The 13,069-nt window shown below is 40.4% G+C and overlaps 1 protein-coding gene across 1 annotated transcript in view; it reads left to right on the top strand.

Moving 5' to 3' along the window:
- The window catches only part of CSE1L (chromosome segregation 1 like), a 54,931-nt gene that overhangs the window by 32,105 nt on the left and 9,757 nt on the right, over positions 1 to 13,069 (top strand). The window contains exons 13-21 of the mRNA XM_037164464.2: positions 378 to 462; positions 1,425 to 1,486; positions 7,308 to 7,444; positions 8,551 to 8,654; positions 10,207 to 10,304; positions 11,660 to 11,810; positions 11,953 to 12,161; positions 12,403 to 12,500; positions 12,599 to 12,684. Coding sequence (XP_037020359.1) covers positions 378 to 462; positions 1,425 to 1,486; positions 7,308 to 7,444; positions 8,551 to 8,654; positions 10,207 to 10,304; positions 11,660 to 11,810; positions 11,953 to 12,161; positions 12,403 to 12,500; positions 12,599 to 12,684 — 1,030 coding nt within the window. The remainder of the gene's footprint in view (positions 1 to 377; positions 463 to 1,424; positions 1,487 to 7,307; positions 7,445 to 8,550; positions 8,655 to 10,206; positions 10,305 to 11,659; positions 11,811 to 11,952; positions 12,162 to 12,402; positions 12,501 to 12,598; positions 12,685 to 13,069) is intronic.

The following is a 13,069-nucleotide window of genomic DNA, read 5'->3' on the forward strand; positions in this document are numbered from 1 at the left end:
CAATGTAGTTTTGTTTCTAAAACAGATTTGTCAGTAACTACAGAAGTTAAACCCATCCTAAGAGGTAACCTATTAGGTCTGATTAGAATTCAGAGTCTCCAAAGATGACTTTATGTTGATGTATTAAACACTTCAGTTTCTTATAGACCAAAAAGTTGACAGATGCCACACTTGTTCCCTTAGACTCAGGGTTTGCTAATTTAGGGAGTTTCTTCATTACCTATTAAAACAGTCTTGTTTTATATTTAAGCAGTTTGTGTTTTGAAGTGGTCTTCTCTATTTTTAACCTGGTTTTTTAAAGTTACCTAAATTTCCAGTGTGGTGGATATATACAGGTATTTCATGTTGTTTTACCCTGTAACAAATTTGCTTTTCAGCATGGAATTACACAAGCAAATGAACTTGTAAACCTGACTGAGTTCTTTGTGAATCACATTCTCCCTGATTTAAAGTCAGCCAACGGTGAGTTTTGTGTGAAATTATTTATACAACGTACAACACTGTACCTGCGATTTTTATTTGCAGTGTTATTTTAAAATAAGTAACATTATGGCAAAAGTCGTGACGGGCTCCACGTCACGATAGTGCTCCAGCCATTGGCTCCTGTGCTGCCTGCAGGTGTTTCTTTTATTGAATAAAATCTCTACTGGTTCCTCCAAATTTTGCCCAAGTGAAATGAACTCTTTATAAAGAACATGTTGCCTTATATAGAAAGGAAAATAGGAACGAGTAAGATGAATTTGCAACTCAGCTTTTTGTTATCTTGGCATTAAGTCTAGGAATTATACTTTGGTTTTCTTTTCCTTCTCATTTGAAAAAATAAGCTGTTAAAACTAAAGTAATTTTAAAGTACTTGAAACTGATGAATAGTAAGGATAGTTTACTATTTTGATGAAACGATATTGACCAGGGTACATAGTCACTTTTTTTAAAAAAAACTTTGTATGGAAAATTTAGATATATTAAAAGATAGGGAGAGTATTGTAATGAACTTCCATGTTAATATTGTCCAGCTGTAAGAATTTTTAACAACTGGCCGATATTCTGTCCTTTTCACTGATTTATTTTCCCATCACTAGAGCAATGTAAAGCAAATCCCATCCAGAGACATGCTCTTGATTTACAATAGCTTCAGTTTTGGGAAGAAGATGATAATGGTTATTAGTCATGGTCCAAATCATTTTTATTCAGTTATTTAAGTAATACATGTTCATTTGTAATGAAACTTAAAGGTGGGGGGGATTATTTGTAATCTTACTAGAATTAATAGCTATGTAGTAGATTATTATATAATTAACTAAGCTTCATTTACTTGACATTTCAGTTACCAAAGGCATCTTTTAAACATTTAATAATGTTGTCACCAATTTGAGAGTAATAGTCCTTAGCACTTAAATAACTATGACTTATTTTTTTTTCAATAGTGAATGAGTTTCCTGTTCTTAAAGCTGATGGTATCAAATACATTATGATTTTTAGGAATCAAGTAAGTAGCTGTTCATTTATATATTACATGCCACTTAACCCTTTGGGAGGGAGGCAAGAATTGGTTATAGTTCCACCTTGTTCCGTTTTACTAGGACAAGTACCGCGTCTGGTTGTCCACTTAGTGATGGCAAGAGTGGCCAGTGGGTTCAGGTGAAGAGGAGTTTTCCATCAGTATTTTTGGAGACACTCTTCAGCTGATAGAAAATTCACCATTTTCATATGTGCACTTACATGGATTTTGGTATATTCATTCTTGTGTGCAGCAACCACCACGGTCTCCTAGAGGTTTTGATTATCAGTTTGTTTGGGAAAAGCAGGATCAGTGTTTGTAGGTTTCCCTCTTTGTAAATTTTTAGAGTTATGAGACAGTGCCTTACCAACTTCCAATGGTGATGACAGAGGGTATTTCTGTTGCCCTAGTTCCGTATTTGTTCAGTGAGAGCCCCATTATGTAGATTCCTATGCCCACTTGACATAAACTTAGTACTAAGCCTTTAACTGCTTCTTCCATACACTTCCCTGCTCCAGACCTCGATTAGCCACCTCTTAAAGGTGGGGATGTTATTGAAAGAGCATAGTCTAGGACCTAGGGATACTGCTCATGAATTGTCATTGGTTCTAGGTTTTTTTCACAGGAGAGAATCAGGAAATAACAATGCCAGCATTATTACTACTAAAGTAATACTGCTGAATTCATTTTCATCTGTGGTTTTTATATTCTTACAGTATTATTTTATTAAGTATGTGTAGTAAAAAAAATACCGTGTTTAAAGCAACTTGAAATTATTTGTGCATTTTGCCACAAATCTGATAAACAGGTTCATTTCTCTGTGTGTGTGTGTGAGAGAGAGAGAGAGAGAGAGAGATTAGATTTGGGCCGTGGGCACCAGAAGGGGTGCGTCCCATGCCTCCCGAGTCAGGGTGTATGTACTCAGAGAGGTGCAGCTTCCACCTCTGTTCCCTCCCTCTTCCTAAAGGTGACTTTTTTTTTAACCGTGTTTTGGTTTATTTCCCTTTATTTATTTTGAAAATACAATCTAATACCTATTCTATATATGTTTCTATTTCTTCTCCTTTTATGCAGAAGACAGTATACTAAAAACAACTTTCCACCTTGCTTTTTTCACTTAATAGACCCTGGATCTATTCTATATTCTGGATGCCATTCCATATTAATATTTATAGGTTTTCTGCATTTTTTTTACAATAGCCACAGTACTCCATTGGGGAGCTCACCCATGGTTTACTCAACCAGTCCCCTCATTGATAAATAACCTGGGTGTTTTGTGCCTTTCGCTGTCTTAAATAACGCCATTTATTCTCAATAACACTTTCAATAGCCTTGTGTGCGTATTTCATTTAGTGCTTATGCCTTTGTCACTTGGCAATACATTCCCAGCAGTGGGGCTGCTAGGTTAGAGGGTGAGTGCGCACTAGGGTTTCACCAGATGTTGTCAAGTTGGCCTCCGTGAGGGTTTGACTGTATCATGTTGCAATTCTTTAAAGATTTATTTTCTGTGAACTGTTTAGTCATACTTGCACCTATATTTATGACTGTTGGTCTTAATTTTTAAAAGATACATTTTTCTTATTTTTTAAAAATAAACATTTTTTTATTTCATTGCAACTCAAGTGTAGTAGGGTGCTTTTATCATAACTGACAAAGTATTGATCTGGTTTATATTTATATATTCTTAGACATGATCAATTTTCTTTATTACATAGAACCAATAAAAGTTAAAAGTCAGTCCAACAAGTACAGAGATGCAGGGTCACCCCCTCAAGTCACTGGTTCATCATTTTGGTCACAGCCCTTGTTAAACTTCATCAGAACAGCTCCCTGAACATGCTCAAATTCAAAAACAAAATATTCTTAATATTTTTCATTGATTGTATATGTTCCAAACAATTTGGACTCTGATTAAGAATCTGTGGATCCTGAAGTATTTAGTGATACAACCATAAATCCCCTTTATAAAACATTATCATTTCCCATTCAAATCGATCACACCCAGGCCCCAGCCCACTCGTAGCACTCTGGGGCAGAGGAAGGAAAACAGCGGAAGAGAAACTCCACCACTCAAGCCTGTCAATGAGCCGACAGCCCCTTGGAGGGGAAGACTCCCGTGTCTACTCTCCCCTCTGTGGGTCTCAGTTTCTCATCTCTCTTATTTTTTAATTGAAATATAATTGAGTTATATTTTATTTGTGTGTGTGTGTGTGTGTGTAAACACCATGAGGGGGGTTTTTAATTGGTTTTGAGAGAAACATCAATTTATTGTTCCACTTATTTATGCATTCATTCATCGGTTGCTTGCATGTGCCCTGACCCGGGTCAAAACTGCAACCTTGGCATAACAGACCTCTGTCTAGCCAACTGGGCTACCTGGCCAGAGCTGTGTTAGTTTTAGGTATGTAATGTAATGGTTCAGTGTTTGTGTAGAAGTAAGTTGACCCTCGAATAACACTTGTTATTACTTACTTGTCTTTTTGATAGTATCTCATTGTGGTTTTGATTTGCATTTCCCTGGTTGGTGATGTTGAGCACTTTTTTATGTCCCTGCAGGCTGTCTGTATGTCTTATTGGATGAAGTCTATTTAGATCCTCTGCCCCTTTTTAATCGGACTGGGTTTTCATGGGGGCGGGGTTGGTTATTGGGTATATGATCCTTCAGATTGTTAACGCTTTATGTTGCTTTAATTTTAGTGAGATGACAAACATAACACATAGTCATCTTACTCACCCAACACGTCTGTCAGATTACAATTCAGCTATCGGGCAAATTATTTTAAATATATGAGCAAGAGTAGAAAATACAGTGGGGGGCAAAAGTAGGTTTACAGTTATTCATGTGGAAAATAATACAATAATTAATAAGAATACAAGAACAAACTGTTTAGCATACTCACAGTTTTAAACCTGCTTCTGCCCGCCCTGCACAACGACATAACGCGCACAGCTCTGCGCCTCCCTGTGCGAGTGTGCGCAGCATTGGCTCTGCCCCTCTCTCGTCTCTTTCCCCCAGAGGTGTGATGAATTCGGTGTGTTTCACACCCATTCTTACAAGTGTTCGTCTGTGGTTTTACTACATATTTGTTTCCACAAAAAAATCTGTAGTTCCTCATAGGTTTCAATTTTTTTATTTTTAAATTATATTTTATTGATTATGCTATTACAGTTGTCCTGTTTTTTCCCCCTTTATCCCCTCTACCCAGTGCCCACTACTACCTCAGGCAATCCCCCCACCTTTGTTCATGTCTATGGATCATGCCCATAAGTTCTTTGGCTTCTCCATTTCCTATACAGTATTTTACATCGCCATTGCTGTTCTGCAACAACTTATCTGTACTTTTTTTTTTAATTTATTTTTTTATTGATTATGCTGTTAGTTGTTCTATTCCCCCCTTCATTCCCCTCCACCCTACCCCCCCATCCCCACCATTACCCCCCTTTAGTTTATGACCATGTGTCTCAAGTTCTTTAGATTCTATATTTCCCATACTATTCTTGACCCCCCCCCCCATTTTCTATCTACTGTCTATGCTACTTATTTTCTGTACCTTCTCCCCCCTTCTCCTCCCACTCCCGTTGCTAACCCTCCTTGAGATCTTCATTTCTATGTTTCCACTCCTGATCTAGCTGTCCTTTTAGTTTGCTTTTGTTTTAGATGTGGTTGTTAATAACTGAGTTTGTTGTCCTTTCACTGTTCATGTTTTTTAACTTCTTTTTCTTAGATAAGTCCCTTTAACATTTCATATAATAAGGGCTTGGTGATGATGAACTCCTTGAATTTGATCTTATCTGAGAAGCACTTTATCTGTCCTTCCATTCTAAATGAAATTTTTGCTGGATAGAGCAATCTTGGTTGTAGGTCTTTGGATTTCATGACTTGGAATACCTCTTTCCAGCCCCTTCTTGCCTGTAAGGTCTCTTTTGAGAAATCCGCTGACAGTCTGATGGGGACTCCTTTGTAGGTGACTGTCCCCTTATCTCTTGCTGCTTCTAGGATTCTCTCCTTCATTTTAATCTTGGCTGATGTAATTATGATGTGCCTTGGTGTGTTCCTTCTTGGGTCCAAAAGTTTTTCACTGGTGGCTATTCCTTTCCCCCTTCTGGTACCCCTATAATTCAGATGTTGGAGCGTTTAAAGATGTCCTGGAGGTTCCTAAGTCTCTCCTCATTTTTTTGAATTCTTGCTTCTTCACTCTTTTCTGTTTGGCCATTATTTGCTTTCTTCTGGTCCATTCCATTGATTTGAGTCCCAGTTTCCTTTTCATCGCTATTGGTTCCCTGTGCAATTCCATTCATTTCAATTAGTTTCACCTTCATATGTTTGTCTAATTTGTGGCTATAATCAACCAGTTCTGTGAGGATCCTGATCACCAGTGTTTTAAACTGTGCGTCTGAGAGTTTTGCTATTTCTTCATCGCTTAAGATTTATAGGCTCTTTTGAGATCTTCTTGAGCCATTTTTGGTCTGTTTGTGCCTGTTAAGTATGAGGAGCAGAGCCTTGGACTCCCAGGTCGCTGGGTTGTGACGCTGTATGTGGGGGCGGGGTCAGAGGGGGGAAATGGCGGCCCCCTCTGCTGTTTCTCACAGCTGGGTGAAGAGCAGAGCCTTAGGGTGTTCACCGGGGCAGGGCCACTTAGGTCGCTGGATAATGACGCTGTATGTAGAGGCGGGGTCAGAGCAGGGAAATGGCGGCACCCTCTGCTTGCCCCTGGGGCTGCTGGCTCTCGTCCAGTCACCCACTCCCTCGCTTGTCTATCCACACATGAATGCGAGACCACAGTCAACCCGAAGCCCTGCTCCCTCGCTGTTTCCCCGAGATTGCTTGCTGAGTTGCCCACCAGGTTCAACCCTGCACCTGGATTCCGCACACCTGAGTCCGTCCGACCGAGTTTTCCTGTGCTACCCTGCTCTGCCAGCTGCTGGTTTCGCCCCTCTTACCAGTCAGGCTGAAGAATTTGTTGTTATCAGACTTCCGAAACGTTCAATTTTCTGTGTTCTGGCTGTGTTTTCTGTTGCTATTATTTAGTTGTCTCTAAACTTGGTTGTGTGAGGAAGCACGGCATCTCCACCTATGCCTCCATCTTGTCAATTTTTTATTTGTATACCTGATATCGTGCTACAGTTGTTGGTCTACACATCTTGTTATTTGTGTGCTTAGCATTATTTTAGAGAATTACTACTCATTTAGTAGAGGTGTTAGAGTTCATTTTCAATAGCCGTGTACTATTCCATTGTAAGAATATGCCATAGCTTACTCCCTATGGGGGATTCTTTAATTTCTTGATTTACAATTTTTTTGTCTTTGGCAGGTATTTACCCAAGGTTACACGCAACCTTATGAAGGTTTCATGTAAAGACTCTATTTTAAAGACTAATGGATTGTCTAAAAAATTTTAAGAGATTTTTATTGGATTAGTATTCCTATTTTTGTCCTCCTCCCTTTTTATAGAAGAGAAAATGAGGCACAAAGCTTGACTAAGTTTTCCAAGAAGCGCCCATTGGAGAAAAGTATAGTTATTAAGATTAATGAAATCTTAGTCTGTCCGTGATATTTTTCTGTGGTATGCAAGATTTTACCCCCCTCGCAGTGTGTATGCTCAGTGTGCTCTGAGAAAGAGGACTGGAAACGTGAATGGGAACTGAATTGAACCATTGTGTTGGGTAGAAGTTTAGGTTTTTCACCCCCATCATTTTCCATTGTAACAGCTGAAAGAACACTTTTTAGAATCAGCAAACCCTTCCTGCTGTCTTTTACTCAAAGTTAGCATCACTGAGTTAAGAGCGTGTATATTATTGTGTTTTTCAGGTACCAAAAGAGCAGCTTTTAGTCTCTGTTCCTCTCTTGATAAATCATCTTCAAGCTGAAAGTATCGTTGTTCATACTTACGCAGCACATGCTCTGGAGCGGCTGTTCACCATGAGGGGGCCTAACCACGCCGCTCTGTAAGTATTGGATTCTAAGGAGTTTGTTTTTTCATCTTGGGGTGGGTGTTCCATACCGGTCAGGGATGTCTCCAAGTGTATTTCATTAGTAGTTAGAAAAATTAATGTGTACTTTTTACTCATTTATACTGTCTCAATCTGAAAGGATTTGAGGCAGCATGCCAAAATAGACACATTATAGTAAGTTAAGTAGAGGAAGTTCAAGCAAAGGAAAATAACTAGGGTGCGTTTCATACAATAAGCAGAAATGTGTGTCAGGATCCTGTACAGTAGTTAAAGAAACTCTTGAATTTTACATGGAGTCTCCTAGCAACAAAAGCAGAGAGAGAAATTTGGCGAGTTAAAATTTTCAGTCTCCATGAGATTCCAGTCAAAATTGTTAACTCAGGAGGCACCTGAGAAGTCGGCCTTCAGGAAGGGAGTGTGTAGCAGCATGTTCTTTGGCCGCATGTGCAGTTACCTCCCCTGGCGGTTTGAATCAGTGCTGGGATAGGACACACTAGGGCCCAAGGTAGTTGCTTTTCTGGCCTGATGCAGGCCGGACTGTAGAGGAGTGGATGGTCTGCATGTCTTTCAGGCCATTCTTCAACAGTGTTATTTCTTGAAACTGAGCTTCGGGTAAGAGATGGAAAACATTCTAGGTTCTCTTCATCCAGAACTTGAAGTGCAGGTATTCCCAGAGGCCAATAAGGGTTGAAAGGACATTCGTTGAGGTGAATCAAGCCAGTATCTGTCTTCAGGACTAGAATTTATGCAAAAAACAGTTCTAAACCTGCTCCACCTCCAGGGAGATAGGTGACTGAGCCCCCTGGGAGTTTTGAGTTTGGTCTCAATAGTGTTATGAACCAAGAGTGACCTTAACAGCTTTAGATGATGTTGGGTTTGCTCAGGTTTTGGTTTGCTTAATTATGATTGGTCTTAGACATGTCTTCTTAGGAATTTAACATACACTCATAGAAAAAATTATTTTCCTAAGCTGTCGATTGTCAGTGGTGGGAGATGGCTCACTTTTATGCCAAGAAGTGTGACTTAGTAGTTGCCAAGGGTAATCCAGAGTGACAAGCTCAAGGGTTGGCAGTGACTGAAAGCTGTTTTTTCATCTATAGCTTTACAGCTGCAGAAATCGCACCGTTTGTTGAGATTCTGCTAACAAACCTTTTCAAAGCTCTCACACTTCCTGGCTCTTCAGAAAATGAATATATTATGAAAGGTAGGCCGCTCCCCGGTGTGCACAGAACACAAGTGTCTCATCTCTGACTGCAAGGGCGAACACTGAGCTGTATGCCGCTGCCTAAGAACTAGCTAGGATTAGAGATTTCTAAACGAAGAACATTGTTGTCTTTACTATTAATAGTATTTGCAAGAAAGAGTTTTACCTAATTTGATACAGAGCTCTTCTTACTAAAGAAAAAGTGGCAAACTCCTCTTTTCCTTCCCTAGACTGAATTTCTCGAGGGCAAAGGTTAGATCAGACAACACCCAGTGATGGCATGCTGCGCTAGTTCTTGGTGGGAGACCTGGGCACACTTGATAGACGCCACACAGATCCTGCTCCAGGGACGTAGTGCCACGGACGCAGGCAGCTACTACCGTCTGCCAGGCACTGCAGTGAGATTGTCTCAGATTTCAGGACCCATCACAGTCGCCTTCACTGCCACATCCCAGGAGACTAGCACGGTGTCGGATCATAGAAACTGATGTCCGTTCTGGGTCAGGACCCCTGGGGTGTGTGTGTGTGTGTGTGTACATGCATTTGTGTGTGTGTTTTCAGCACTGTACTTCTCCCAGCAATGATGTGCAATGACTAGGGTTTAATGTCCATCTCTGTGAGGCAACTAACTAGCCCTTGGTCTTTGTTGCTGTCTTCATAGGATAAGCAAGAACACCCAGGACGTAATACTTCTCAGTAAACACTCTTACAGGAGTAAATGAAAGGCTGTGTGTCAGCCCAGAGGAGGGACAGCGATCCACCCACTAACCTCCCTAACCTGGCTCGGGACAGGCTTTCTCTAGGAAGTGGTGTCTAAGCTGAGGCGTGAGGGCTGGGTAGCAGTTAGATAGTTGAAGTGTGAGGTTTGGCTCAGAGAGAGGAAACGTCGTTGCAAAGGTGAGGAGACCAGAGAGGATAACGTTCTGTCCTGTGTGTCTGGCATACAGTAGGTGTTCTGCTTAGTATTCCGTTTGTGCAGAAATGGCTATTATACATTTTTAGCTTAATGTTTTTACCTCCCATGCTAAATGATTGTAGGCATTTTTTAATCAATATTTTTGCAGTATGGGCCCTCCAAAGCTTTATACTTATCTCTGGGTTTTTCTTGTGCTCTTAATCTCAAATTTTTTTTTTCGGGGCTGGGGAAGAGGCATGTGGCCTTCTCTTTCCGTTTCCAGGAGGCTGCAGTCATGTTCCCAATAGGCTAGGACTGAACACTTTCTGCCACTGACTTCTCAGCGAAAAAGACTCAAAACAGTGCCATTACTTCTCTGCCTCTTTAGTCACTTCATTATTTATTTATTTATTTTGGCTGTCCCTTTTTTTTTTAAGGTTTATGCCCTCTGGAAATATTATTTTCCAGCTAACTTCTGTTGTCAGTCCTTGGCCTGATTTTTAAAAGAAGGGAAATTTAGATTTTAAATGTAGAGAAGTACCTGGGGTTTAAGGGTCAGGAAATTTTGGTTGACGAATCAGTGGACTTTTCCCCCCCCAGTGTTCTGTTCTGAATTTTAACTAAACTATTTGTTTTTGCTGTTTTTGTATTTTACAGCTATCATGAGAAGTTTTTCCCTCCTACAAGAAGCCATAATCCCTTACATCCCTACTCTCATCACTCAGCTTACACAGAAGCTGTTAGCTGTTAGTAAGGTAACAGAACCACTTTTGAAAGTACAGCTCTAAACTGTGTGTCGGGATTGTGTGAGCCACTCCCTGCAGTAGGTCAGACTTAGGAAAAAGCTCTTTGGATTCTTCTTGACCCCGCAGTTCGTGTACGTTCCTGAAAATGGGGATGACGGCGGATGGGAGGTGTGGCAGCACTCACCTTTAAAAAGTATGGGCTCAGAAACATTAAAACGTTGTTATCCTTAATTTCAAGTAACATGTTCACTGAAGGAAATTGGGAATGTTCAAGTAATATGAAGTGATCTTAGGAAAGTGGACCAAAGTTGTACCAAGTGGACACAAAAGAGGCTGTTCACTGCTCCTTTGATCCGGAGTTTAACACATATTTTGATTCCTATTTAAACATTCTTAAGTTTTAGATAATAAAAAAATCAGTTTAAGACTGACAAAATTTCTTTTTGGATTCTTATACCTAATAACTATGAAAAGGAGATAAATTCATAGGCAGTATTAGAGGGATTTTAGAGAACAGTGATTATTTTTTTCACAGAGGTCTGGTGAGGGTCTCAGGCTACTTTGGGTCTCAGAGCTTGAGAGAGAAGAGACGCAGGGGACCACCCCTCACGGTCCCTGCCCGCCCCTCCCACTCCCCGTACTCACCTCCTGAGCTTATCAGCCAGGTGTAGTAGCCTTCTTGGGAAAGTGCTGCCAGGGGCCATCACTCTGCAGACAGGGACGTGAAGCCTGTAGTCGTTAACAGTTTACCTAAGGTCCCACACGAGGCTAGTGGCAGGGCCGTAGTGTGCGTCCCTGCTCGTTTCTGCTGCTGACGGTGACTGCACGGGAGTGCGTGGGTTCAAGACTAGACCCTCACAGCACAGGCAGCCGAGGCTCATGCTGTCACCTCCCTGGGACTCTCAAGTGCTTTTTTAAAATTATTTTTAAAGGTTTTATTTATTTTTAGAAAGAGGGGAAGGGAAGGAGAAAGAGAGGGATAGAAACATCAATGTGTGGTTGCCTCCCATGTCGCCCCCACTGGAGACCTGGCCCACAACCCAGGCATGTGCCCTGGCTGGGAACCAAACCAGCGAGCCCCTGGTGCACAGCCCGCGCTCAATCCAGCGAGCCACACCCAGTACATTTTTGTAGCAGACTTTTGCTCATTGAAAGAAGAAATCCAAACAAATAGGTATTAACAAGTATTGCTTTATTTCCTGAATTTTATAGTCAATTATTGTCATTGGTAGTCTTAATACTGATTTTTAAAAACAAGGCATCTTTTTTAATGTTTTAGAAGGGTTAGGTGTTTTATTCTCAGTGACAGTAAATACAGTCACTTGGATTATTAGAATAATATGCCTTTTCTCAAAAAATTTCAGAACCCAAGCAAACCCCACTTTAATCACTACATGTTTGAAGCTATATGTTTATCCATAAGAATAACGTGCAAAGCCAACCCTGCTGCTGTTGTCAGTTTTGAAGAGGCGTTGTTTCTGGTGTTTACTGACATTTTACAGAACGATGTACAAGGTAAGTCAAAGGGGGTGGTTGTTTTCCCTGATTGAACAAGGTCATTCGAGTGGTTATAAAATGTAGCCTTTGTAACAGATGGGGACCTTTGGTGGCAGAGCCACCGATTCGGAAGCTGACGGCTGTTTTACTTCCTCAACAGAGTTCATTCCCTATGTCTTTCAAGTGATGTCTTTGCTTCTGGAAACACATAAAAATGACATCCCGTCTTCCTACATGGCCTTATTTCCTCACCTCCTTCAGCCAGTGCTTTGGGAAAGAACAGGCAATATCCCTGCACTGGTGAGGCTGCTTCAGGCGTTCCTGGAACGTGGGTCCAGCACGATAGCGAGCACTGCGGCCGACAAAATCGTGAGTCGGACTTACTTGGATGTGGGTGGCAGATGTTTAAAAATTAAGAGCCAAACAGGTTAATTTCAAGAACTTTTAAGGTCTCACTGTGGTGGCATTATTTTTCTCTACACTTCAGAAATTACTAATTAGATTATTACATGTGCTCTTTTCCAAGTTACATGACCTGTTTAACTTTAGGTATAATTAATCCTTGCCTCTTTCACTGGTTAATATTAATATTTGATCTGTTTTGTTGTAGCCTGGGTTATTAGGTGTTTTCCAGAAGCTCATTGCATCCAAAGCCAATGACCACCAAGGTTTTTATCTTCTAAACAGCATAATAGAGCACATGCCTCCGTGAGTTTGTTTATATAACCTTGTTGTAAATTAATCAAGGATTCTGTTAGGTACTCAAAAATGCTGAATTATATTATTGCTTTTATTCAAATCTTTAGTGAATCAGTTGACCAATACAGGAAGCAAATCTTCATTCTACTATTCCAAAGACTTCAGAATTCCAAAACAACAAAGTTTATAAAGAGTAAGTAAGACCATTTGGGTGTTCCTGCAGAAATAATGAAGGAAAGTAGCTAAAACCCCTAGGCATTATGGTTACATGTAGTAACCCTTTCATCAGTTATAAGTGTTATCTATAAAATACATTAAGATGTTTGTATTCCCCAAACATTAAATCAGTTTCCAATATATTGTGTTCCAAAGGTTAGTTTATGTTTAGATACCAAAATGTTTAACAGAAATACAATGAAGAAAATAAGTCAGGGACTGCATGTAGACTATGCTTGCGCTATAAAGGCAGAAATTCTGTGTTAATTGTATGAGAAGGCAGGTGTTGATGCTTAGGCATCTGGCAGGCTTCTACTACATCACTTGCTCAGTGCAGTGCATCCTCTGTATTGATAATTTGC

The sequence above is a fragment of the Artibeus jamaicensis genome, unplaced genomic scaffold, assembly GCF_021234435.1.
Source record: "Artibeus jamaicensis isolate MK-2021 breed Jamaican fruit bat unplaced genomic scaffold, CSHL_Jam_final contig_685, whole genome shotgun sequence".
Taxonomy (NCBI): domain Eukaryota; kingdom Metazoa; phylum Chordata; class Mammalia; order Chiroptera; family Phyllostomidae; genus Artibeus; species Artibeus jamaicensis.